The 27,250-nt window shown below is 49.8% G+C and overlaps 2 protein-coding genes across 8 annotated transcripts in view; one reads left to right on the top strand and one right to left on the bottom strand.

The window, feature by feature from the left end:
• Positions 1-3,711: 3,711 nt before the first annotated feature.
• GDPD2 (glycerophosphodiester phosphodiesterase domain containing 2) lies at positions 3,712-25,408 on the top strand. Of its 7 annotated transcripts, none has more exons than XM_053273822.1 (16): positions 3,712-3,932; positions 12,723-12,841; positions 14,980-15,083; positions 15,169-15,262; positions 15,977-16,036; positions 18,026-18,124; positions 19,000-19,093; positions 19,532-19,677; positions 20,165-20,247; positions 20,436-20,586; positions 21,760-21,975; positions 22,669-22,820; positions 23,647-23,794; positions 23,934-24,016; positions 24,516-24,544; positions 24,946-25,408. In XM_053273822.1, the coding sequence occupies exons 1-16, from the start codon at positions 3,875-3,877 to the stop codon at positions 24,996-24,998; spliced, it is 1,689 nt and encodes a 562-aa protein (XP_053129797.1). In that variant the 5' UTR covers positions 3,712-3,874; the 3' UTR covers positions 24,999-25,408. The 7 variants fall into 7 exon arrangements, with proteins under 7 accessions (XP_053129797.1, XP_053129798.1, XP_053129802.1 ...); XM_053273823.1 differs by having other exon boundaries at positions 3,712-4,045; XM_053273826.1 differs by lacking the exon at positions 3,712-3,932 and adding an exon at positions 5,372-5,391.
• The window catches only part of FOXO4 (forkhead box O4), a 30,336-nt gene continuing 25,697 nt past the window's right edge, over positions 22,612-27,250 (bottom strand). Inside the window, exon 3 of the mRNA XM_053273829.1 lies at positions 22,612-22,749. The gene's annotated coding sequence lies outside the window, so the exon portion shown is untranslated. The remainder of the gene's footprint in view (positions 22,750-27,250) is intronic.

Here is a 27,250-nt window from a genome sequence, read left to right as displayed (position 1 = left end):
GAGGGGTTTACCATTGCCTCCACCAGCACAGTACGAGATGATGCCTTTCAGCATCTTCCTATATCGCTGCTGCCTGATACAGGTGTTTCCCATAGTCTGGGAAACATACCAGCAGGGATTCAAACCGGCAACCTCTGTTTGCTAATCAAGTCATTTCCCCGTTCCACTATTAGGTGGCTGCTTCCTTAGCTTATGCCTAAATCCTTCATGGGGTGGCCCCTTCCCCTGCTTAGTAGCCAGTGAGCTTAAGTGTAATTTTTTCCTCCTACAAGACAATCTGCAAAACCAAAACTGCAGAATAATCCTAACAGCAGGAGGCTGTGCAGAAAGACAGCTTTTACCCGAATCAACTGCAGCAGCAAACGCTTTGTTTGAAATGTAAACACAGAGTTTGCTTGAAATGTAAAGCAGCAGTGGAAGCAGCTCTTAGGCAAGACCAGATTCCAGGAATTTTAGCATGTCCACAGATTCCAGGAAACTGTGTCCATGCCAGCTCTACCAGTAACCAAGTCCAAAGGGCCCACATTCAGGCAAGAAAGATACAAGACGACATCTGGAGAGCAGCCATCATTCACACAGGTAAGATGCAATGTTTACAGCCCCTGCTCTGTCAGTTTGGGGAGTTTAAAAAAAAGTGTTTAGGTGTTTCCTGCTGTGATGCATTTTCACGCATTTTGCTTTTTGAAGTTTGCGAGCTAGAGCAACAAGGACCCCCTGCTGACTGAGCAAAGAGGCACCTTTTAAAGTGGCGGGTTCTCTTCTGTTTAGCAGGGATGGAGCAACTGGCCCTGTCCAAACCCAGCACACTCTCTGTCCAGTGGCCATTGGAGCCTACTACCTTCATTTATTTATTGTTCAGTTTAACCGCCTTTCATGAAACTCACCCCATGGTGGTTTGCAAAAGTTAAAATACAATAAAATTACATTAAAAATGCATTAGAATATTAAAATCGGAAAAAGACAAAAACGATTTTAAAAAACCACCACGAAGCAGCAGCAGCCATAAAAAGATAAAGAGCAGAAGGAAAGCAGAGAGATGATAAGGTCATTCCTGTGACCGCTGGAGCTGGGGCTGAAGAGGACTGAGGGGAAGGCAGGATCATACCTACCTTCCCGCACATGATCCTTGCCACTCCCGGGCTCTGGGGCTCCATGCGCAAGTATTTATTTATTTATTTATTTAACGTTTCTTATATACCACCACTTCCAAAGACTCTAGGCAGTGAACAACAACAATACCAATAACAGATTTTTTAAAAATTAAAGATCAAACGCCTGGCAAAACAGGTAGGTCTTAAGAAGAGCTTTAAAAGCAACTAAGGAGAGGGCTGAATGAATGGTGGGGAGGGTTTCCCAAAGAAGAGGGGCGGCCACAAAGAAGGCCCTCCTACGAGACTATAAATATTTGTCAAAGTTGTTGTATAAGGATGCTGCTGCTTCTGAAGAAGTAGCTTCACCTTAGGAGAGCCTCTAGGATTCTTTGCCCGACTCTCTCTGTTTTCCTAATTTGACATAAGGAGGAATGGTGTGTTCTCCAACACCATCTACTGGTTTTAGCTGAATAGCCCAGTCAGCAAAGTGGCCTTCCAAAAAAAAAAGTGGGGGGGGAAGCAATTATGAACCCATGAATTATGCTTCTTAAACACACTGTGCAAGCAAGCCTTTCTAAAGCTCCTTCTGATTTTAAAAAATCAAACAAATCTCACCGAAGACACTTGATAGCCTTGCTGGAGTCCTGGAGGGAAAGCTGCAGAGATGAAATAAAATGCTACATAAAAAAATAAAACAAAAACCTCAATGGAAAGGAAATATCAGCGTATTTATGGTGAGGGCAACCAAATGTGAAATGAAACCAAATGTGGATGATGAGCACGCAGTTCTTCTAGGGGCCTACAAAGACCTGCTAACAGCTCCACCCTACAACTTGTGAGCAGCTGTTCAGTGGAATCACTCAGTCGCTGTGGCTAGAGGTTCCAGGACTTGGTCATTCATGCCAAACTGGCACCCAACAGCTGCTGAAAGCAGTTTCTCCATCCAGGCTCCACCACGCGTAGGAAGATCTTCCTCATTCTCGTGGCAGCAGTCAGCATTTAGAGGAGGGACTCCCAGCCCTTGGTTTCCGAGTGCTGTTGAACTACAACTTCCATAGTGCTTGGTCATGGTTTCGTAGAGCATGGGAATTGTAGTCCAAACGCATCTGGAGACCCAAGGCTGGGAAGCAACCCCTACTACAGAGGCACTGTGGACATACAAATACAACGGATATTTATAGACCACTTTTCGACAGAAGTTCCCAAAGCGGCTTGCACAGATATAACAAACAAATAAATAAAATGGCGCCCTGTCCCCAAAGGGCTCACAATCTTGAAAAGGAACATAAGATAGACACCAACAAGAGCCACTGGATGCAGGGGCGGAGCCACCATTGAGCAAACGGGTTCAAAGAACCCGGGCTGCCGCCAATCAGGGGCCATGCCTGGCACCCCAGCCACACCTCTTGCACCTGACGTTAGACACAGGGGACACGGCTTCATTTACAAATAGGGCCTTTAAAGGCAGGAAGAGCAGCTCCCGGCCACGCTGCAAACGCAGCGCCGCTAGCCAGTATTTGCTCTCAAATGGGGAACGCGGCCCTATTTGTAAGCGAAGCCATGTCGCCTGCATCTGATGTCAGGTGTGGCAGGGGGGAGCCACAATGGTGGGAGGAACACAAGTCGCCAGCTGGCTTCCTCTGCCACTGACTAGAGGGATGCTGTGCTGGGGATGAGAGGGCCAGTTGCTCTCCGCCTGCTCAGTAAAAAGAATTGCCACTTTAAAAAGGTGCCTCTATGCTCAGTTCGCAGGGGAACATATGAAGCTGTTTTCTGCTGCTCGGTCAGGCCACTCACTGGCCCATCTAGCTCACTTTTGTCTGCTCTGACTGGTGGCAGCAGCTCTCTGACTCTCACTGAGTCGGTCAGCCAAGCTACTACTGCTGCTGCTACTACAAATATTCATATACCAGCACTTTTCAACAAAAGGTCCCAAAGCGGTTTACATGAATACATGAATGAATGAAGATGGCTCCCTGACTCCAAAGGGTTTGCAATCTAAAAAAGAAATATAAGGTAGACACCAGCAACAGCCCCTGGAGGGATACTGTGCTGGGGATGGAGAGGGCCAGTTTGCTCTCCCCCTGCTCAGTAAAGAGAATCACCACTTTTAAAAGGTGCCTCTTTGCTCAGTTAGCAGGGAAAGCAAGCTATGACATTTCACTACATAGAAACACATCTCTGGGGGTGGTGAGTTAGGCTGCCCCACAATTGCTTTCCTTGGAGACCAATACTACACTCCTCAAGGACGGCGAGACCCTTCTCAACGGGGTTGATGGTGTTCAGGGTGGCAATATCCTCCCTGCACCTTTTCCATAGGTGTGGCAGCTTATTCTGCAGCTGGATGGAGCCTGTCTCAGCATGGAGATGCAGTGATGAGGCAGGGTAAGCTTCACCTGTCTTCTCTCTGCCTGCCAGGCCATTGTTAAAGCCACAGGAACCCTGCCAGGAAGCTTTAAAAAAAAATACAGCTATTCTAACTGCATTTGGTGGTGGGCTAATTCTGTTGGTGGCTGAACTTTAAAACATGCTGTTTATTGACTGCAGCTGGAGTGCTATATATCATTTTTAAAGATATTCCTCTTGGAATTTAAAAATCTACACAGGTGGCAATTTAGGCACACACATTGCAGGTTTCCCACTCTCCAGCACTTCTGATACCCTGGAGAAAGTCTTGTGCACAGATAGCCAAAGCCCTCCTTCTAGTTTTGTTATTTGAACTGCCTCCCATCAGGCCTTGGGGAAGAGAGGGCTGACCTTTCCAATCATTCAAAAAGGAGGCTATGTATAAAGGTTTTGCCAGTTGCTGCAGCTGTTGTAACTGGTCTTCTCCAGTAGTGTGTGAGTATTTGTCTGATTCAGCTTGCTTGCTCTGCTTGTTACTGAGGAATCAAGGCCCTTGATGATTTGCCTTCCTTGGCAGTGTGGAGAAGACTTTGGTTTGGACCAGAGGGGTAAGTTGTTGAAGGGCTGAAAGCTGTGATGGGAGCTTTGTTGCAGATCTGTGGGACCATAAAAGCTAGGGAGTTTGTGGGTGGAAACTAGCCTCCACTGTTTATTTAGCCTGTGAGTCCTCCTGTAGCTACATGTTGTTGCCCTGAGACATGTCCTTATGTAGTTGCTATATGAGAGCTTGGAGGTTCAGGGTGGAATAAACAAGAGAGACTGAGCCTTCCCCTGATGTGGTGGAGAGGGTCACTGCTGAGAGACATGTGCATGGAATTGACCTGTGTAGTGGTGGGAAAATTCCCCTTTTAGCGGAAGGATTACTAGACACTGCAGTGTCCTTCTAAATCTATCTTTACTGGCCTAAGCAGCAAGGATATTTTGTGTGACTACTTCTTCTTTTTACTGAAATCAACATTGAGTTTTTCAGCATTGCAAAATTCTCCACCCAAATAATACCTGTGCTGCACTTCTAGGACACACTCATGCCTGGGAGTGCTTAGGAACATAGGAAGCTGCCATATACGGAGTCAGACCATAGGTCCATCTAGCTCAGTATTGTTTGCACAGACTAGCAGTGGCTTCTCCAAGGTTACTGGCAAGTGTCTCAGCCCTATCTTGGAGATGCCAGGGAGAGAAGTTGGAACCTTCTGCATGCAGGTGCTCTTCCCAGAGTGGCCCCATCCCCTAAGGGGAATATCTTACAATGCTCACACGTGTAGACTCCCATTCAAATGTAAGCAGAGTGGACCCTGCTTAGCAAAGGGGACAATTCATGCCTGCTACCACAAGACCACATAGTCACCAGCACAGCAGGGAAATGCTTGACTAACAAGCAGAAGGTTGCCTATTCGAATCCCCGCTGGTACTATATCGGGCAGCAGCGATATAGAAAGATGCTGAAAGGCATCATCTTATACTGTCATCATCTTATACAGGAGGCAATAGTAAACCCCTCCTGTATTCTACCAAAGAAAACCACAGGGTGCCAAGAGTCAAAATCGACTTGACAGCACACTTACCACAAGACCAGCTCTCCTCACTTGTGGTTCTGTTTGTTGCCCAAGTCATCTAGAATAATATGGTCTGTGGATTTGCACGTGTACAGAGTGCCCCTGAGAAGCCATTCCCAGTCCATGTGCATCTAGGGTGAGGGAGAATGCCTTCCACATCGGTCTTGGCTCTCCAGCTGTTGCTGAACCAACACTCCCATGATCCTCCTCTGCAGTTGTGGCTGGGAATGATGGGAGTTGTAGTTCAGCAATAACTGGAGAGTCAAGGTTGCCTACCCCTCCTATACAGAATATAGTAGTCATCCTAACTCTCTGATGAAAGGAAGACAGGAACCTGGGAAGTATGAACTTTTGTTTTTTCAAGTGGTTGGCTGGAACAATAGCAATTAAGCTTGTATACCTGGATGCATGTGTGTGAATGGCAACGTTTTCAAAGAAAAATGCAACTTGCCACTCTAATCAACTCTCATTGCTAGGCTAGTACTCATGCATTTCTCTCTCTCTCTTTTTATGAAGAAATTCTCTCTTTCAATGAGAAATGGCTATTAGCATATGAATGTGTCTAATTGTCCCCTCTCCTCACTCTGGGAAGCAATTGGCACTGTTTGAGAGGTAGGGAGGTGAAGGAAGGTGCCCCATCTGCATTGATGATGGGGAATTGTTCATCTTCTCAGCTGCTGCTACCTCCGCATTGTCTTCTCTGAGTACAAGAGAAACTGTCTTTCCACTGGTAACAATAAAAGCTGCTCTTAAAAAGAATGCCGCTCCAGGTCTGATGATACACGCTACAATTAACATAACTGTAGCTGGGGAACTTAATTGAATTGGTCTGAGAGTGTGTCCCCACAGACAATGTCTCTGAAGGCTGTGTAAATTTCCTGGGTAAATTTCTTGCTTCCTATCTAAGAAGGCAGAAAGGGGCTTCAAAAGATTCGCCTGTAGTGTGGCCAACTAATGGTGATCTCAATGAAAGAGCGACTGTTTTGAGTTTGTCCTTGAGGTTCTTCTTAATGGCAGGGTGCCACCTAGAGGCCACATCTGAGATGTTTTTACAGTTTTATCATAATTCATAGCTTGTCTCGTAAAGGTTATGCATGAGTCAGTTTCCCAGCAAAGATGTGTGTTCATTCTGGCATTGTGTGTGGAATTAGTCACTGAAATCTCAATTGACTTAGGTCCTTCTAGCCTAGTATTGTCAACAGCTCTCCAGGGTCTTTCCTAGCCTTTATCTGGAGATGTTGCCAGGGACTGACCCTGGGACCTTAGGAAGCTGCCTTCTACTGAGTCGGATTACTGGTCCCTCTAAGGTTACAGGCAGTAGTCTGTCTCAGCCCTGTCTGGAGATGCCAGGGAGGGAACTTGAAACCTTCTGCACACAAGCATGAAGATGCTCTTCCCAGAGCGGCCCAGTGCTCACACATGTAGTCTCCCTTCCAAATGCAAACCAGGGCAGACCCTGCTTAGCCAAGGGGACAATTCATGCTTGCTACCACAAGGCCAGCTCTCCTCTCACCTTCTGCATGCAGAGCAGATGCTCTACCACTGAACAATGGGCTAGAAGGGAAAGAGCTTTGTTGTAGATCGCCAAGAAATTTAGGACCAACAAAAGGAAGTACTTTTTCACACAACATATAATCAGCCTATGGAATTCTCTGCCACAAGTTGTGGTGACGGCTAACATCCTGGATGGCTTTAAGAAGGGTTTAAATAAATTCATGGAGGACAGGTCTAAGAAGGGCTACGAGCAGCAGCGTAGGGAGGCTGGTGACGGCCCATGTGTGGCCACTGCTGCCACAGCCCCCTGGCCCCACTCCCCACGTCTGGCATCAGACGCAGGGGCCCAGCTAGCCCTATCCACCCCCAGCACAGTACCTCCAGTGACTGTTGCTGGTGTCTGTCTTATGTCTTTTTTTTTTCTTTTTTTTTTAGATTGTGAGCCATTTGGGGACAGGGATCCATCTTATTTATTTGTTGTTTCTCTGTGTAAACTGCCCTGAGCCATTTTTTGAAGGGCGGTATAGAAATCTAATAATAATAATAATAATAGCCATGCCTCCGCATCTGATGTCAGACGTGGGGGATGTGGTCTCCCTCTCAAATGGGGCCGTGTGGCCCCGTTTGGAAGGGAGATTGGCCCGTGCTACATTGGGCAGCGTGGACCAGAGCGACTCTCCCTGTTCCAGCCACGCTGCCAATGCAATGTGGGCTGATCTCTCTCCTAAACAGGCCTCCTAAATGGGGCCATGGGGCCCCGTTTGAGAGGGAGATTGATCAGCCCCACTGCGTTGGCAGTGAGACCAGGAGCAGCTCTCCCTTGCCTATAAGGCAGGGAGAGTCACTATAGCAACACTGCCAGTGCAGTGCAGGCCTATTTCGGCTCCAGCGTGGCCCCGTTTAGGACTGAAATAGTGCCCTCCCACATCTGATGTCAGACGTGGGGGCATGTCTGGGGCTACACTTGCGGCCCCAATTGGTGGCGGCCCGGGTTCTTTGAACCCGTTCGCCCAATGGTAGCTCCGCCCTTGGCTACTAGTCTGAAGGCTATAGGCCACCTCCAACCTCAGAGGCAATACCGGTTGCAGGGAGTAGGAGAGAGGGCATGTCCTCAGCTCTTGCCTGTGGGCTTCCCAGAGGCATCTGGTGGACCACTGTGGGAAACAGGATGCTGGACTAAATAGGCCTTAGATCTGATCCAGCAGAGCTGTTCTGATGCTCTAGACGTTTGCCTGTGAACATATGAGACTGTCCTATACAGAGCCCAAGATTGTAGTGGCTGTCCAGGGGCAGACAGGAATCTCTCTCAGCCCTGCTGTCTGTTAACAAGAGATGCCAGGGATTGATGTTGCCTTGGGGTGGGTAACACACTTGCACAAAAACATGTTGTGCAAATTATACCATATAAAAATGCCGGTGTTTTTAAAATCCTACTTATCCCTTGCCACTGAATGATTGTCCCAAAAGACAAACGTCTCGCATTGCTTCCAGAAGATGGCAAAGCTCAGGAGCGAGATGGTGCAAAAGCTAGACCACGTTTTCCAAGCAAATTGCCCTCTGTCGTGCATATGAGGTTATTGAGAGCATCCCCTCCATTGTCTTAAGAGAAGGCCGTCTCTGTGGTGTGTAAAGCCAGAGGTACTGTATTATCTTTGCTAACAGAGCAAAGGGGTACCTTCTTAAAAAGTGGTGATTCTCTTTATTTTGCAGGGGGAGAGTAACTGGCTCTATCCACCCCCAGCACAGCATCCTTCCAGTGGTTTTTGCTGGTGTCTATCTTATATTTCTTTTTTAGATTGTGAACCCTTTTAGGACAGGGAGACCTTTTATTTATTTATTTATATCTATGTAAACCGCTTTGGGAACTTTCATTGAAAAGCAGAATATAAATACTGGTCGTATTCGTAATCCAAGACTAGGTTTTTTCCAAGTTCTTCAGTGTTAGAAATCAGGGGGCCATCTAAATTCGGAGTCCTCTTCCTTTCAGATACATACAGTATAGCGTGTATTTAATGTGTTTTTTAAGGGGGTTGTCTTAAATTCAGAGTAAACTCCTGTTCAGGTAAATATGGTATGTCATGAGGGTTAGGGGAGAAGCAAGAGTTCCGAGGAAGAGTAGGGAGCTCTTTTAACTGAAGATTCCAGGATATCTGTTCTGGGAAAGACCCTTGCCTGAGAACTTGTGAACTGCTGCCAGTCTAGATCAGATGACAGGATAAAGCAGCTTCATATGCTCATGTGTCTGACTCATACTTAGTCTAGTCTGACTAAGCTGGACCAGGCCTTGTCTTGCTCCAACAGCAACGCATTGCTAAACCACTGGGAAGAACAGATGCAAAGGAGCGCCACCTCGAATCGGTGTATGGAGTGGTCACTACCTCACTCTGCTGAAATGCAGAAGTCTAAAGCAGGCTCTCCCCAGTTACAGAATGACGATGACATACTGGGAACTGATGGGCACAGCTGGACCAATACACTGACTGGCATGTGAACAATCCTGTTGGGAGATTGTGATCGTATACCTCTTCAAAGCTGCTGGGCAGAAACTGCTGGAGGAATGTGATGGAGGCAGTCCTGCTGTGCTATGTGGCAGCCTACTGCAGGGAGAGAGGAGAGAGAGAGGGTTGCATTTCAAGATTATACTGGCACCATCCTGGGGTGTGTGTGTGTCTGTGGTGTCCCCACCCTAGCAGAAACCCATGAGGTCCTGCCTGTTCTTGTGCAGAACTCTTGGATTATGTTGCTAAACACTGAAGTTGGCAGGCTACCTCAAGATCTGCTAGGGCAAGGACAGGCAACTTTGTTAGTCCAGTAGTCCAGCTGTTCTTGGACTACTTCATAGGAAGCTGCCTTACCGAGTCAGACCATTGGTCCATCTAGCTCAGTATTGCCAACACAGTATTGCCTGCAATGCGGCTTCTCCAAGGTTGCAGGCAGGAGCCTCTCTTAGCCCTATCTGGAGATGCCAGGGAGGGAACTTGGAACCTTCTGCATGCAAGCAGGCAGGTGCTCTTCCCAGAGCAGCCCCCTCCCCTAAGGGGAATCTCTTCTCACACATGTAGTCTCCCATCCAAATGCAACCAGGGCAGACCCTGGCAAAGGGGACAATTCATGCTTGCTGCCACAAGACCAGCTCTCCTCCCGGCAGGGGCTGATAGGCATTGCAGTCCAGCTGGAAGGCCAAGGTTGCCTACCCCGTTCTAGGGTCTCCATCCCCGGAGGCAGAACTCCTGCCACTTTCCCCTACAGAATTCCTATAATTAGATCGGGGCAGGTTTTGGAGTACCAGTAAAGGGCCTGCAGATGGCCAATTGTCAGGTGTGTCACTATATTTTCACCACCCCGGAGAAGGCTGTTTGGCTCTTCTGTCTCGGGGCCATCTCTGAGTACACAACAGAGAATAGAATGGGGGGGCGGGGGGCAGGTCTTGGATGAGCTGCGACCACCTGAATGTCAGGAGAGAGGAGACTTGGGGGAGAGGCGGCCCTCCCCTTTGCCCGGCTCATTCCTCCGCCTAATCCCGTTGGCGCGTGGCCTGCCTGCAAAGTCCTGGTCTGGGCTCTGCACGAACGACTCCCCACCCCCAGCCCCAACCCGGGGCCTCTTGTCTAGTCCGTGAGCAGCCGCCACAGGACCAGCTTCTCTCTGGCCGGAGGAGGAGGAGAGCGAGCAGCACAGAGGCAGCTCCTTCGCTGGCTGCAGTCCCACAACTGCTTGCTCTCGCCTTCCCCCCCATGCAAGCACCTGGGCCTGCCCAGCCCTGCCCGTAGGTGGCACACACTGGGTGTTGTGCCAGGAGCTGTGCAGGTGAGAGGAGAGAGCCGGAGACTGCCAAAAGCGGCGCAGCAGCAAGGTGAAGGTCAAGCTGTCGGCAAAGGTCCCCAGGAGCGAGCCTGTCTGCCTGGCCTGCCTTCTTCCTGCCTGGCCTCTCAGGTGCCGGGGGGGGGGGGCAAGGTGAGTGCCTTGAGGGGAGCAGCGGGAGATGGCAGCAAACCTGGCAGTCAGTGGGGTGACGGTGCATAAAAGGCTCTCTGACGCTGTGCAGGCAGAAGGGAGGGAACCTTCGGCTGGGGTTTCCCCCGGTCAGCAGATACACAGACCCACTTATGGAGAGTGTGCACTAGAACTATGCTAGGTTTTTTGGTGTGGGGATCGGGGAGGGGGGTCCACCGTAGCCACACAAATGGCAGCTCTTTCCAAACAAAGAAAATAGTTCTCTTCAAAGCTCTGGGAACATGAGGCAGCTTTGTGGGAAATTCCTCTCCGAACTAGAAAACTGCTTTTAATTTTGGTTTCTGAAAGTCCTGCAGCTCCATTCGTCCAGATTTCTCCCCCCCCCCTCTCTCTCTCTCTCTCTCTCTCTCTGAACTAAACTTTCCTTTTTCAAATGGAAAGGAGTGGGGGCTGGGCGGTCTGCTTTCCCTCGCCCTTCTGGCTTCTCAAAAACACATTGCCCAGTTCCCTGTGGGAACTGAGTTAAGCAAGAACGGGGAGAGGCAGAAGCTTCGCAGATTCATGATGACGCTTCTCCCCCAAAAACGTCCCTTGGGAATGTTTTTTGGGGTTACGCTAATTCTTGTGCATCCCTCAAAGAGCTAGAGGAAAGGAGAGGCTGGGCCTTCCCACCCAGCAAAACCATTAAGATTTCACAATGCCTTATTTGCAGGAAATGGCCTGGGCTGGTGCCAACCGAGTTTTTAGCAAGACTGCAGAGGCATCCCTTGCCAGTTCCTCCTGCCTTGGTGCCGAGCAGCACCCACCCAGCATGGTGTTGCTCTCCTGCTGCTTAAGAAGACTGGCACTTTTTGAGCCAAATCGTGGTGGTCCCCTTCCCCTCCCCACCAAAGCCTGAAGCCTCTCTGGTAACCATGGCAACCCCTTCCCCACAACTGAGAGGCCTCTGCAAGGTTTTAGCCGTTTTGCTTCTGGAACCCACTTCATAGATGACCTACTGTCCTAAGCAGAGATTATCTCTGCGTAGGAAAAGACCTCTGCACCATCCCGTGTGACAAACACCTCGAGGTCTCCTTTCCTTCTGCCGGGGTTATAGATGTGTGTGAAGAAGATTGGCTTCTTAGAATATCCTACTGTGGCAAACACACATGTGTGTTCGTCACGCAAGGTGGCATGTGTGTCTTTTCTAATGCAACGATCTTGGAATTAATCCAAGATTAATTCCTCCTCTTGGGGTGGAATTAATACCCTGCAGAATCTCTCCACCCTCCAATCCTGGGTCTTCATATTGCCTACAAAAGGAGTGCTCAGAGATGCACGGAAGACAGACGGCTATCTTCAGAGCTCAGAGGGTGCATGTGCCGCCTTCCCTGCATTATGAGTCTGAATGACTCCTACTCTAGCTAGCATATGCAGGAATCCAGCTCTTCGACAGAGGGTGGTACAGGAAGTGGCTTTTTTCCAGCTTCACGTCCCCCTTCATGCACTGCTTTATGCCCTCTGTGAACAGGCAAATCCCATCTCCCTCTAGCACATTGTTATGCTAGCCAGCCACTGTTGTTGTTCCCACTGCCTTATAATACAAAGACATGCTCCAAGGCTGGCAGACGCTTTCACTTATGTGCGGCAGACATGTGAATGGGCTCATTGATTGGGGCAGAGCTGCACAGGAAATGGGCCGTCCTTGCCAAGGTGTGACAGGAGCAAAACCCTCTTGTCGGCAGCAGGCATAGAAAGGTTGAATGTGTGGGTTTTTCCCATGTCTCTCTTCACACGCTGCTGTTTTCTTTCAGACTTGTTTGCCTCTCTGGAAGAGAAAAAGCTCAGGACCAGCCTGGGCTGTGTGCACCATGGGCTTGCCCCAGCCTGCACATTTAGGGTAGGGAGGCCAGGGTGTGGCTCGTCGGGCCGGTTCAGCTCCCCTTGTACATGTTTCCATTGGCCTGGTGCCTGATTTGGATTAGCCTCTCACGGGAAGCCTCCCCTGGACTTGTAGCTGATGACACTGAGGAGCTTCCCCTTCTGAAGCTGCATCTTTCCGCAGCTGCTGAGCTGGCTGGAAAAGGTGTGGGGGCAGGCAGGGGCAGAGACTGGAGAGCCGTTCCAGCCTGAGCAGTTTCTCTCCGCCCTTGCCACTCCCAGCCCTGCACTGCTCTCCCCAGGAAACTCCACCCCATATGCCATGCAGTGCCAACCGAGTCTCTCTGCATGCTTTCCCCTGTAGGGCCTGCCCCACACACCATGGCGAAGGATGAGGGCTGCTGCAACTCCTGTGCCACTTGCCTCCTGTGCCTTTACAGTTGCCGCTGGACTCGCAGCAAGAAGGGTCTGGCAACCAGCAAGGTGAGTGGGGCGGAAGGTTGGGAGACTTCTGGGGAAGGGGGGCAGGAGCAGGGCTGGCCTGACTGCCTGCTAGCAAAGTGTGCTTAGGGCCATGGGAAGCCCTGAAGGAGGGGCAGTGAGTGCCAGGAATGGCCCTCTTTTTCCTGCCCAGAAATATCTCCTATCCTCCACCTGCTGCTGGCATGTTTGTGGGCCTGGCCCCCTTTGCCTCCTTGGACATGTTGACATCGCCCCACTGCAAAACGAAAGCAGTGGGCCAGATCGCCATGCTAAGGCATCTTGGAAGGGCCTGGAGAGCTGGTCTTGTGGTAGCAAGCATGACCTGTCCCCTTAGCTAAGCAGGGTCTGCTCTGGTTGCATATGAATGGGAGACTTGATGTGTGAGCACTGGAAGATATTCTCCTCAAGGGATGAAGCCGCTCTGGGAAGAGCATCTAAGTTCCACGTTCCCTCCCTGGCAGCATCTCCCAGATAGGGCTGAGAGAGATTCCTGTCTGCAACCTTGGAGGAGCTGCCGCTGCCAATCTATGTAGACAATACTGATGTTACTAGTGGTGGTGTATGACTTGGGGTGATCCAGGGCTGGGGTTTCTTAGCTCAGAGGGTTGGCCTGCAGGCATTGCATGTTAAGAGACATTGCGCAAAAATACTGCCAACTGGAGACATCTTGAAAGGGGCAGGCCCCCAGTCTGGGGTGTGTCTCCAAAGCTTATATTGGGGTGCAGAGGTGTGTAAGCTTCTGTTTCTTATCTGGGCTGTTCTTGCAGTTCTGTTTTTGAGCAAGGAACCGAGGCCTAGAAACTAACCACCTGCTTCATCTCTGCTTCTTTCCTCCCACCGGACCGGCTAGAATGCTGTACCCTCTCAGCAGCAGGAGCTTGGCACGGGAGTAGATGAATCTTCCTGGAAGTTGCAGGAAAGGGCTTAACTGGCTGGGCATTCGTGACTTGTATTAACTTGCTGGGCATTCCCCCAGCTTAGTGCCTGTTGCCCCTTTTGTGCCATGGGGACAAAAGCAAGCCTGTTTCCCAGCACAATAAGAGATGCAGCCAGACCAGGCGCATCCATATTCCCATTTCCTGATTGTGGCAGCACTGCTGGGGCTTGAGTTTGGATTTCCCCCGCCCAGCTGCTCTTCTAGTGGGCCGATCTACTGTAGTCTAGCCTCCTGCTTCTTCCCACAGCGGCTAGCCAGATGCCTTTGAAAACCCCACGAGCATTGAGGCAACAGCCCTCACTCGCTGTTGCTCCCCCAGCAACTGGTATCACCAGGTTCACTGCCTCTGTATATGGAGGTTCTATATAGCCACTGATGCACCTAAACTCCATGAATTGGTCAAATCCACCACTACCCCCTTCTCCCCCCTCAGAGAACTGAAAGCCATTTGAAAGAGGGAACATCACGCATGGTGCAGATGCTTGTCCCAATTCTGTCTCAGTTAAATAGGTCTGCAGCAGGCATGTAACTATAATAGGGCAAGGGGAGACGGTTGTCTGGGGGCCCACTGCCTTAGGGGGGCCCCCAGAGGCAAGTCACATGACTGACTCCCCCGGCTGCACACCTGCCCGGGCTTCCTTCAGTTGTATTCATCCTCTGAAATTGATGTGAGTGTTAAGTCCTGGAGCTACCATGTCTTTTTGTTACCACTGTTCAGCCTCTTTTAAGATTTCTTTACTTCATGAGCTGATCTTCAGTGAGGGGGGGGCATTTTAAAATCTGGGTCCCCTCCAACCTTGCTACGCCCCTGGTCTGCAGGCTCTTAATTTGCAAAACTTGGAGAGGACCGGTGGGCAAATCGATTCCCATAGCGCACACATCTGCTTGAAGTCTCTCTCTCCCCCCACCCCACTACTTTCGACTCTCTTGAAAAACAATTGCCTTTCTCCAGCCTGAGCTGCCCTCAAGGTCAAGTATGGAGCATAATTTGAGGCAGCGGTCCAGTCTGACCCAGTCTTCAAGCCCACGGTTCTGCCTTGGAACATGCAAGATGAGAGTTCTTTGAAGCATGTGTCGTGTGTATGTCTTTCACCTCTGAATAACCATAGCCAAGTGGGAGAGGGGGGTACTTTTGCAGGGCTTTGAGGTGTGTTGAGTGATCATGTCCCTTTCCAACCCTGTTCTTCCCTCCATCTCGCAGTGTGACTGTGCCTGGTTCTTCTTCCTCTTCTGCGTGAGCCTTTTCACCCTGGCCTGGCTTTACCTTGCCCTCATCACCCTCAACGATTTTCATAACCTCAATGAGTGAGTAGAATACACCCACTCCCTACCAGCTCTCCCCAGGCTAGACTTGCCATGACCCTTACTGACTCTTCCTTCTGCCCAGCAGGTTCATTTTCCGCCAGACAGAATGGTGGCTGGACTGGTCGGTGGTGATGCTGTCTGGAACAGCGGCACTGGTTACCTACTCCTCTCTGCTCCTGGTACGGTCTGTTCCCCCGGGACGCCCCCGTCCGGAATCCCCTAGCCCTCCTTTAAGCAGTCCAACTCTCAGAACCTACTTGACCTTTGGAAGCCTGCTCTTTCCACCATTCACCTGGCCCCTTGATAAGGGGACAATCCTGAAGTTGTATGGATACTGCATGCTTAAAGTGGCTTAAATACAGCCACTGCCTGACCCAGGAATCATGGTAACTGTAGTTCTATGTGGGGACTGGCTGTATCTAACATGGACATCTCAATAGCTTCACAACACTACAGCTCCCAGAGTTCCTTGGGAGAAACCAAAGAAACCAGCATAGTGCAAATAGCAACTCGCTTTCTAAAGCAAGGTTCTAGTCCTTAAGGGTGCCATGATAGGTTTGAAAGCATGTGGGCAAGGCAGTGAAATCTCAGAAGCCAGAAGGGGATGCTGAGGAGGAGTTCTCATGCCTGGGGTGGGATGCTGGGCATAGCCTTCCCCAGGACTAGCAGCAGAATGAATTCTGTAAGTAAGCAGAAATGCCTCGTTTTCATAATTCACACAGCTCTTGGCTTTTTTCTGTGCAGAATCTGGGTTACCTCACTCCCAGATTCTATGCATGGAAGAGTCAGTGCCATGCTTCTCCGTCTCCCTTCTCCTGCAGCCCTTGACCCAGACCGGAAGTGATCCAAACATTGGCCCTTCTCTCCTAACCTCTCTCGTATCTTTGTTGCAGCTTCTGGCTCTCTGCTTATACCTCTGCCACCAGCCCCTGAAGCTCCACTGGCTGCACAAGGTAACCCAGCTGAGAGCACAACTCCTGATAATACCCTGCACTTCTCAAGGCAGTTTCCTGTTACAGATTTCCTATATAAGGCGGCACAATCCTACACGCATATTTCCTGCTGCTTGACTTAATTGCAGCTGGCAGTGGTGCTGTTCTGCAGTGCCTCTAAAAATCGGGGTGTGTGTGTGTGCACCCAGTAAGAAACATGTGTGCGTAATCACTCTTTAACCAAAACACTTGGGCAGCTAATGAAACAAAAGATCAAATATGCACAGAATCCAACAATAAAAGCAGTATTGGTGAAACTGCTAAAGCAGCAGCCAGATTTTAATATATAACCAGCAAGGAAGCAAAAACAGATCACCCCACCAGCATTTTTCTGGCATTTAAAAAGTCACAAGTCACTAGAAGGAAAGAAGCTGGGAGGCAAATGGGCATCTTGGGAAGGATGTTCTAGAGCAGGCCTACTCAATTTAGGGCCCCCAGCTGTTCTCGGACTACAGCTCTCATAATGCCCAGCCACAGTGGCCAATAGCCAGGAATTATGGGAGTTGTAGGCCAACATCTGCAGGAGGGCCAGAGTCGAGCAGGCCTTTTCTAGAGCAAGCCTGCACAACATAAAACCTGGGGGGCCAATCCAGCCTGCCAGGACTTATTTGCTGGCCCCAGGGGTGTTCCAAGGTATTCTGATGCTGAAGCAAGATGCAAAATGCTGCCTTGCCCATGGACCTGGTGGGCGTCAGCTGGAAAACAGCATCAATTTAGGGAGAAGAGAGGACTTGGCATTTGTTTGGGGCTGGCATGAACTCTGGGTGCCTCCCTGACTGAGTAGGGAGAGGGCCTATTTTTTCTGGCCACTATGGTTGGTTAAAATTGTGGGTCTTTTGACATGGGAGGTGGGGGAAAGCTCCACGAATAACTAGATTGCTTTCATTCATTTTAATGTAGTAGTTAATGCACTGGAAATTTACCTTGGTCCCTGCATACCAAGGCATGGTTGGTCCTGGCCCTCCAGAACCCGAGCATTTGAGTTGTGCACCCCTGTTCTAGAGTCTGGATGCTGCAAGGGCCAGAAATGCCCAGTGTGTTCATTAACCTGCCTCATCTCTGTTGCAGAATGCACAGCAGACCTACTATACAGTATACTGCTTTTCAACAAAAGTTCTCAAAGTGGTTTACATAGAAAAATAATAAATAAGATGATCTCCCTCTCCTAAAAGGGCTTATAATCTAAAAAGAAACATAAAGGTAGACACCAGCAACAGCCATTGATGTGCTGGGGTTGGATAGGGCCAGTTGCGCTCCCCCGCCCACGCTACTTAATAGAAGAGATGCACCACTTTAAAAGGTGCCTCTGCTCCCTGCCCTCCTCCTGCTCTGCTCCTAACTCATCTGTTGCCAGATGTGGCAGAGAATGCTCTTCAGGAGCAGCTGATTCTGTGAGCTGCCTGATGCAACAGGCCCAGGTGGTTCTAGGGTTCTAGGGTGCTCTAATGGAAACCAATGAGTTGATGCTATTGTTGTTAGTTGACTGACTATGGCTATTCTATACATCTTATTTATGTCTTTTCCAGCATAAACTACTCTGAGAACTTTGGTTGAAGAGCGGCATATAAATATTTGTAGTCGTAGCAGTAGTATTATGCTATTGAAATATTATTATTATTATTCTATTTATAAAACAAATGCCTGTTGACATGCTTGTAATAGGAACCTGACATATTAGAGATACTTTTTGCTCCTGTTTTGATAGGGTGTTAGTTGATTGCTGCTTTGGGTTTTCCACCACAGAGAAATGTGGGGTATAAATGTTGTATTGAAATATTAGTATTTAGTGCTAATAATAATAGTGTTTAGTAATATTAGTGGACGAGGCACTGTATGGAAAAGGGTGCAGCCCTCACTGAGTGGGCTGACAATCTGTGAGTGCTCCCAAGTCAACCTGAATGTCCCTGTCCTTCCCAGGTGCTAGATCTTGTCTTCCTCCTTTTGTTCCAGGCCCTCCTGGTCCTGACAGCATTTTTAGTGGTGGCTGCTTTTGTGGGACTGGAAATGGAGTGGGCAGAGCAGTGGGAAAGTGCTCGCATCTCCCTACAGGTGAGGGTCCACAGCTGGCACTTGTCCTTGGAGAACAAGGGCCACATTCTCATATGTCACAACTGCCTCGGGGATGCTGCTTCAAATTGCACTACGTGGGATATTATTTGTATGCAGGGGGCTCATGCTGCATGATTTGGGCCCTTTGCTCCTTCTTGCCTCCAGCAGTGTGTTGCGGAGCTGCATGTGTGGTCATGGCTAGAACATAATTTGCGGCAGCCTCCTAGCAGCAATTAACATCAGCCAGGTGTGTGCTGTGGCAGTTGCTTGCGCCTCCTATTGGTCATTGTGCCACACAACCTGGAGCATTGGAAACCTCCCAGGAAGTATCGGGTACCTACCACTACCACCCCATGAGACATTCCCAGTGCAAATGCTGAGAAGTCCTATGTCCCTAAGTGAAGTCGGCAGGCTACAGATGATGGGTTAGTCCCCATCCACCCTAAGAACTAGTAGCAAACTGGAGCCAGCTGAAGCACCCTGCAGGTGGGTAGACCAGGGGGCAGATGTGTTTGAAAAGTGCACCTGATCCCAACAGTCAGCAGCACTGAAAAGCCAGCATGGTGCAGTAGCTGGAGTGAAGGCTTAGAACCATGAAGACCCAGTTCAGATCCCCACTGAGCTCACTAGGAGACCTTGGACCAGCCACCATCTCTGGAGAACCATTGGTGGGGAAAGGAGGATAAAAATGTTTAATAACCAAATGTAAAGATGGCCACCGCATCCAGATAGGTGGGTGGGGCTCCAGGCCTGTTGCTCTGGTCCCTGGCACTGATCTCCATTTGCACGGCCTCTTCTTGATCCACATTGCTGCCTGGAACGCATGCCATGCCTTGCAAAATAATCCTGCCTCTCTCTTCTTCCACCCTCACCAGGCAACGGGCCCCTTCCTTCATATTGGAGCTGTAGTGGGCATGACGCTGCTTGCCTGGCCGGTAGCCAACTGCTTCTACCGTACATCCCATTCAGGTATTGGAGGCCAAGCTTTGAGCTCTGCTTAGGAGGAAGTTACTCTAGCCCCTCATTGTCTCTCAAGGCAGTAGTTATTACAGCCCCTTCAGCAGACACTTATATTGTAAAATTGTACTTTGTGGAGTTCATTCAAAAGCCAGAAGAACTTACCGAGCTACAGTACAGTGAACAGAAGTGTGTGGTGTGGCTGTTTTTCTTGAGTGCTATGCAGGTGGTGCTATGTGTCTATTCTTTTCTGCTCTGAATGTTTGAATGGCCCAAGAAATGTGACTGTGGCAGGGGTCCAGATGTGTGCAGTAGACTTGTCCTCCTTCCCCCAAAGATCTTTGCAAGGACCCTTGGGATGGGAGATTCACCCTCCATCATCTTCAGGGCTGTGGGCAGAACACCTGCCAGGACGTCTCACTTGCCTCTTCCATCCATGTCTCTCTGCAGTCCTCAAGGTCCTGCTCCTGCTCCTGTATCTGGGTGCAATGGTTGCTCTGTACCTGGCCCCACTGGGCATTGACTCCCCCTGTCTTCTGGAGTACAGCCAGCTTCCCCCTAAGCCAACTCTGGCTGGGCATCGTGGGGCTCCCATGGTGAGTAGCCTGCACTTCTGTTTCAAGAGTCCTATCTAGGTAGATGCCCTGTGCCAATTTCTCCTGGGAGTCTGGCTGCCTACTGAGAGATGGGCATGGCCATCAGAGCCTACAGGCATGCCTGGCTCCAGACCTTTGGCCTGGGTGTCCTTCAACCTGCCCCCAACCAAAGCAGAGTTGTGCCACTCTAGACAGCAGCTGAACTGGTGACTCGGGAAGCATGCAGTGCAGACTGCAGCCTGGAGACTAGAAGGCACCAAGATCAGCAGCCCTACTGGACTGGACCGTCTTCTCCAGCATCCAGTTTACCACAGTGGCCAAGCAGATGCTTCTGGGAAGTCCCCAAGCAGGGCACGAAGGCGGCAGCAGCCTTCCCCTACTTGTCCCCAGTGTCTGGTATCCAGAAGTAGATTGCCTCTGGACATGCCAGATGCATGTAGGCATTGTGCCCTCCAGTATACACCTGTCGCTCTTGATCTCTGTCCAGCTTGCACCTGAGAACACACTGATGTCCTTCCAGAAGGCAGTCAACTGTGGTGTGCACGTCTTGGAGACGGATGTGCTAGTGAGGTAAGGAGCAGAACGGACAAGGGAGCTGCTGTGTTCAGGGAGTTCTCCTGGCCTCAAATCTCTCAGCCCTCCCTCAGGCAGTAGAAATCGATCCAGTCTTGACCAGGGTGGTTTTTATTGAGCGTGTGTGTGTGTGTGTGTATATGTGTGTGTGAGTGAGTGTTCCCTCCTCTGCTTCTCCTTCCCAGTGCGGATGGAGTCCCTTTCCTCATGCACGACGAGAAGCTCATTCGGACCACCAATGTCCAAGAAGTCTTTCCCACTCGGGCCCACGCCAATGCTAGCACCTTCAATTGGACAGAGCTGCAGCAACTGGATGCTGGCAGCTGGTTCCTGCAGGTGAGTGTGGGAGGCTGAATCCTGCACAAGCTGGGATGGGCAGCATGTGTGGCTTGACTTTGTGAGTTGTCTGGAGTTGGCCACTCAGCGTGCCTCTGCTTTTCTGCAAGTGGCATGCTAATTTGAATTGTGCAGCATGATCGGGGCGGTGGGGGGGGGTGGAACTGGAGGGTGGACCCTGAACAAGAGCCAGGGGCATAGCTAGGGGAGAGGAGACTTGTGTTCGCCCCTCTCCACAGCAACCCCTTGGAGTGAGGAAGATAATGAAGAAAATAGGGAGAGGTGGAGCTGGCGGACCTGGGTTCTTTGAACCCATCAGCTCAATTATAGCTACACCCCTGACAAGAACAACACACATGAGCCTGACGGGTAGGTGGGATCAGTCCAATTGACTGCACAGGTAGCCTGCCTTGAATGGCAACTTCCACAGGCTACCTGGGAAAGTCCGGAAAAGCAGGGGTAGACAATCTTGGCTCTCCAGCTGTTGAACTGCAACTCATCATCCTGGAACACAATAAACTATGGCTGGGAATGATGGGAGTTGTAGCTCAGCAGCTGGAGAGCCTAGGTTGCCTACCCCTGTTCTAAGTTAGGGCTTTAGGCACAGCAGGAAAATGACTTGACTAGCAAGCCAGAGGTTGCCGGTTCGAATCCCTGCTGGTATGTTTCCCAGACTATGGGACTATGGGAAACACCTATATTGGGCAGCAGTGATATAGGAAGATGCGGAAAGGCATCATCTCATCCTGCGTGGGAGATGGCAATGGTAACCCCCTCCTGTATTATACCAAAGACAACCACAGGGCTCTGTGGTCACCAGGAGTCGACACTGACTCGACGGCACACTTTACCTTTTACCCAGATGGACTACAACTTTCCCCAACCACAATGGGAGGCATAATTGTCATCACCCCCACCCAATCAACCCCTGGGACAACCTGGTCTGAGGAGTGGGGGCAGTTGCTCTCCTCCCATTTCATCACAAACACCACTTGCTTGTTCCTCGCCATGCACAGGCAGGAAGAGGCAGAGGAGAGCATAGCAACACGAAATCAGCTAGGGGCAGCAAATAGGACGGGCTGGATAGGCAGGGCCTATTGCATCTGGGTTGGGCAAGTCTGGTGCAGGGAGGCTCTTTTGTTGTATTCTCATGGTCTCCCTCCACCCTACCAGAAGCGCCCCTTCCTCACAGCCCGAAGCGTTTCTGGAGAAGACCGGGCCCTGGCCTGTGGACAGCAGATTCTGTCCCTGAAGCAGCTGCTGGGTGAGGCCATGAGGCACAATGTGTCCATCATGTTTGACCTACGGCCCGAGGAAGATCCCCAGTACGAACAGCTTGTCAATGTCACTGTGGAGACCATCCTACAGTCAGGCATTTCCCCCGAGCTGGTGAGCAATCCACTTGCTTTAGCATGGCGGGCGGGCGGGCGGAGGAGGATGGAAGCAGGCGGATCTGTCTAGAAGAATTCAATCCCAGCCAATACCTTTTAGTGGGGTCAGCCAAACCATCCAAGTGGTGAGCAAGCTTTTGAGTCAGAACTCTTCAGACTGGTATTTAAAAAAACAAACCAACCAACCATGGAGGGAGAGCAATTCAGACGTCATGGAAGTGCCCCAAGGACTATGGTTTGCACCACTCTCGAGTGCAGGAGGCTTGAGGCAGACTTAATTAGATTAACTAGGTGTGAGTGAGACTTCCGTTTACACCTACTGGGTCAAAGAAGCAAAAATGGCAGCACCTCCTCCCTCTCTTTGAAGATAGAGTAGCTACTCAAGCCTTCCTTCAAAACTAATTGGACTTGCAAGTCCCTTGCAAGAAAGAGAGCAGAAGTAAAGAGAAGCATGGTCTTTATACTAGCAAAGTGGGAGACGAATTGGAGATGGTACACTAGATAGGGCCAAATTAGATAGCATTTACCTACTGGTGGGAGTAGCAAGGCTCACTCCTCTTCCAGCCTCTCCCATCCCAGAATATACCTTCAAACCTTGACACATGTCTTGCACCTCCCAATTTCAGCATCCATCAGATATGTTAAAGGTTGATGATAGGAACAAGTGGGACACCATTTCTCTTCTCCCCAGATTCTGTGGCTGCCAGACGGGTTCCGAGAGCAGGTGAAGAACAGGGTGCCGAGGTTCCAACAGGTCTATGGGCGGAAGAGGCTGCAAAATGAGACAGAAGAGCGGCTGCATGTCAACCTGCCCTACCAAAACCTGAGCACCACCGAAATCCAGTTAGAATCAGGGGTGGGACACTGCTGTTGGGTGGAGGGACAAATCTGTGCTGTCAGCATGAACAGACAATTAGATATCCCAGGGCCAAATTGCAGCATCCTTAGAATTGCGATGGGGGTGTGATTTGAAATGTGCATTCCAATTTTGGAACAAATGGAACTAGGCATGAGTGGGTCCCATTTATATCTTATTTCTTTCGTTCCAAAACAAATAGGCTGTGAAATGAAGTGGGGGTTCATTTCCCAAACCCGTTTTGGTTTGTGTTTCATATATTTTTAGAGAAATCAATTCAAATTGAACAAGTAGAAAATGAAGCTAAACAGAAAAAACAACAACTTGCAAGTCCTAGTTTATAGCTGTAAAGATTAGCTTGAAAATGTGTAGTAGTGGTGATGATGACGACATCAGAAAGGACCAAGCACAGGCAGGATTTTCGGGGCTGAAGGAATAGGACACACTGGAGAGTTCTTTCTCTCCTTTCTAGTAAAACCTGAACAAATAGGTAAATCTATGAAAACTTTGCATAATTTATGCAGGCCACAGAATATATGGACGGTTTGCTTAGTAAAGTATAAAGCCAATAGGTGCAGAGTATGGAACAGCTGTGGCATATGGCCGCAAGCTTGCTGGATGGGTGCACTGGGATCCATTGCCCAAAAATTCTCCCCCTTTTTGCTCTGGGAGCACATGTTCTCACATCTCTTCAGGGACATGCATTTTGAATACTGGGCCTGTCCTGTGTGGGGGTGGGGAGGAGAACAACCATACCATCTCCTGCTTCCCCCGGCATTTGATGCTAATGCTGACCCCAGTTGTCTGTCCTAGGGAATACCGCCGTGACAACATCTCGGTCAACCTGTATGTGGTGAATACCCCATGGCTCTTCTCACTCCTGTGGTGTGCAGGGACCAGTTCCGTCACCACCAATGCCTGCCAGGTGCTGCAGGGGATGAAGCGCCCCCTCTGGCTGCTGGTGAGCAAGAGCACTTGGGCAGGGTTGCCTCAGAGGCCCTTCCAGTGGGGGTGGCTGTCCTGAGAGACCAATAGCTGCCAGCTTGTCCCTTCTGTTCCCACCAAATCTCTGCTGACCTCCATTTCCCTGTACCCACCAGCCTCGTGCCACGTACCAAATGATCTGGATTGTGACAGACTGTGTCTCTCTGCTGCTGATTGGCTGGGCTTTTCTGTTGCTGAAGTAAGTACAGTGTGTATAGGAGTCCCTGGCTCTGTCCTCCTGTGCAGCAGGCCACATTCCCAGCTGGCCATCCACATACAGCTGTGTCTTCCCAGCACAGGATGGGGGCCTTCTCCTGCGGGGCCACCATCTGTCCTAGGCACCACATGGTGCTTAGGAAAGCTTCTGGTAGCTGAACTGCAGCCACCATTTGTGCTTCTGTTACTGCACCTGTGCTGTAAACACGACCAGGACAGCCACCTCTTAGGCCATTAGCAGAAAAGGGGATGTATGGGCCAGCCACCTCCTTGAGGAATACGACCCTATAGTAAATCTTGGTTCCACTTGAAGTATGCTAGCAAAACATTCCTGAGGTCTGTGTCTGGATCTTCTCCTCCCCAGCTGCCTTTCAAAGGCTTTAAGATTTGGGTTACCTTTTTGGCATCTGATCCTTGGGTGAGAGAGTGGTAGCAGAGCCAATTGTCTCTCTTCTAATTGTCTCCTCCTTACTCCCTTATAGAAAATGGTCCCGGAGAAAAGAATCGGCAGGTAAATGGCAAGTTGAGCCTTCTGAATGTCTGCTCTGTTCTCTGGTGCTTGGATATTTGCAGAAACATTTTGTTTGTACATCACTCTTGCCACTTGCAAAACTAGAATGGGAAAACTCTGCCTAGGGTGCCCTGCAATCCTATTGGGTGGGGGATGTGGCCTACCCACTTCCTCAAAAGGCCCATCTTAGCTGCTTTGGTCTAGGAGTGCTGCTACTTCAGGGCATGATCTTAATTCTAAACACATACAGCTGCACAGTAAGCGCTTGGGTGGAATGTTGTTGTTTAAAAAATAAAATAAAAACTCAACACATAATCCAGGTCCAGAGCTGGCTGATATGAGAGTAGTAAACCACATCCTGAGGGGCCCCTGTGCTGAGTCTTGTCTCCTTGTGCTTCCAGGTTCTGATTCAGATGTGCTACTGACGAAGATCCACACCTTGTTGTTAGAGTGAGTGGAACAAGGAGAGGGAGTAGGACCTGGCCTTCCTGCTGTTGCCTTTGGGGCCCTGCTCTCCTTCAGAAATGCTTCTCTGGGTATCGCTGGGCCCTGGTGGCTGCTACTGGGTACTGTTGCTGATTGTAGTGGCCTCTGCTCTCCAAAGCCAAGAGAAACCTGGATCAATGTGGCTTCTGAGCAGGACAGAATGGACTCCAGCACTTCAACAGGTGGGTCCCTAACCCAGGGCTGCATCTGCTGCAAAAGCACAGGAGCAAATTTGTATCGGCTCGGACAGAGACCTGGATCCTACTCTGCAAGGGCTAATGTGTTCTCTGTAGTGTGGGAGGTGAAAGGAGGTGTTGTTGTTTTTAAGTGTGTCTAAAGCTTTTGTCAATAAAGCACCAGATGTGGGCTGGGAACAAAGGAGTTGGAACAGTCCTTCTGCCAGTGGGGAAACCCTGGAGTGTCCATTATCTCCCTCTACAGCTGCCTATCAATGTCCATGATCTTTGCTCTACCCATCTCTGGGATTTGCCCCTCAAAAGCAGCTGTTGTTCCAAGCCATAGTATAGAAAGCAAAGCTGCAGTCCATTTGCTAAAGATACAATCCGCTCCTGCCGCCTTGTGATTAAACCCAACACCTGCATCCAAACATTTTCCTCCTATAGACCAGGGAGTCTCAATGTTGGGTCCCCAGATGTTATTGGACTTCAAATCCCATAATCCCCAGCCCGTGTCCTTTGATTGGGGATTATGGGAGTTGAAGTCCAATAACATCTGGGGACCCAACACTGAGAATCCCTGGTATAGACTAATCTGAGCCACTACTCAGCTTCCTCTACAATGCCACAACTTGATCTCATATGTACAGGACAGAGGAGTACAAGCGTTTCCAGAATGAGGGGGTTGCAGGAAAAGAACTTGGCTGACATTTTATCAGGGTACCTGAAGGGAGCTACTAGTAGTTAACACACTCTGAATTTGTGGAATAAGGAGGCTTCAGGGAAGAGAGGTGCACACCTTAGAGGAAAATCCTGACCTGTTCAACAGGAAAGGCCTGGAGCAAGGTGGTTAGACTACTCACATCCCCCACAGCTAGATGATGATTGGAGTTGTAGTTCAACAGCTGAAGAGCCTCAGGTTGGCCACTCCTGGTCTAGTGTTTCTAGAAGGGTATTAGATGAAGGGAATTCTAGATGAAAGGGGAAATGATGGTGAACAGCCACTGAAGACACCATTGTGCCCTTTCCATATCTGAAAATCCTATACTGCTGTCATAGTCAAGATGACCTATATGTTGGCCTCCACAGAAATGCTAGAACAAAGCAGAAAAGGCAAGTTGGGCTTGAAAGTAATGCCATGGAAAGGGCATGAAACACAATAGAGCACTTACCACTGGAGGTGCCAGAGCTCTGCCACACTACCTACAAGTGAGCACTAAAGGGAGCAGGTGAGCTGAGAGCATGCTTTGGTATCCACACTATAGAAAGAAGCCCTCTTGTGGCTGCTGCAGTATAGAGATGTGCACAAAACCAGTTTGCCCTGTTCAGTTTTGGGGCACCCTGAACTAGAACCCCTGTTTGGCTTGAGCTTGAGCCGGTTTGGGGTTCTAATTGTGGGAGAAAAAATTAAATAACTCACTGGGTCTGGGCCATAATGCTGGCTTCCAGGGGGTGCTGCCATGAGTCCCCACCCCCAGTCCTTTTTGGGCCAGTTCAGCCCATTTATGGGCCTTCAGTGGCCATTTTGAAGGCTACCACAACCAGGCAGAGGACCAGGAAGGCCCGTAAGTGGGCTGAACTAGCCCAAAAAGGACAGGGGAGGGGAGACTTTCTGAGAGAGACTGAGACTAAGACACACACACACCCCACATGGCAGCACATGCACCCTTCACCCCCAGAGGCCAGCATTACAACCCAGACCCAGCGGTGAGTTGATTTAAAAAAAAAATTAGAACCTGCAAGCCGGCCTGGTGTATTCGGCTCAACTTTGAGCCGAACTGAATCGGGGCTGGAAGGCCAGTTTGAAATCAAACTGGCTCACACCCCGCTACTGCAGTGGAGCTTTAAGGTTGAAATTTTTGCACTATTGCTGTTAGCCAGTAGGTGGTACTGGTCTATTGCTTTTGGCAAAAAGATGTTACATAAATCCATTGTTCCTGGAAGCTTTGAAGGCATCAAAATCCCCATTCCTTTTGAAGACTGACCCACTCCCTTTCTATTACTGGAGCCAAGTGCAGTTAAGTCTGCAGTCTTATGCACACTT

Source organism: Hemicordylus capensis, chromosome 11 (assembly GCF_027244095.1).
Source record: "Hemicordylus capensis ecotype Gifberg chromosome 11, rHemCap1.1.pri, whole genome shotgun sequence".
Taxonomy (NCBI): Eukaryota; Metazoa; Chordata; class Lepidosauria; order Squamata; family Cordylidae; genus Hemicordylus; species Hemicordylus capensis.
Note: the sequence above shows the minus strand (reverse complement) of the source record. Positions and strands in the feature narration are given on the sequence as shown.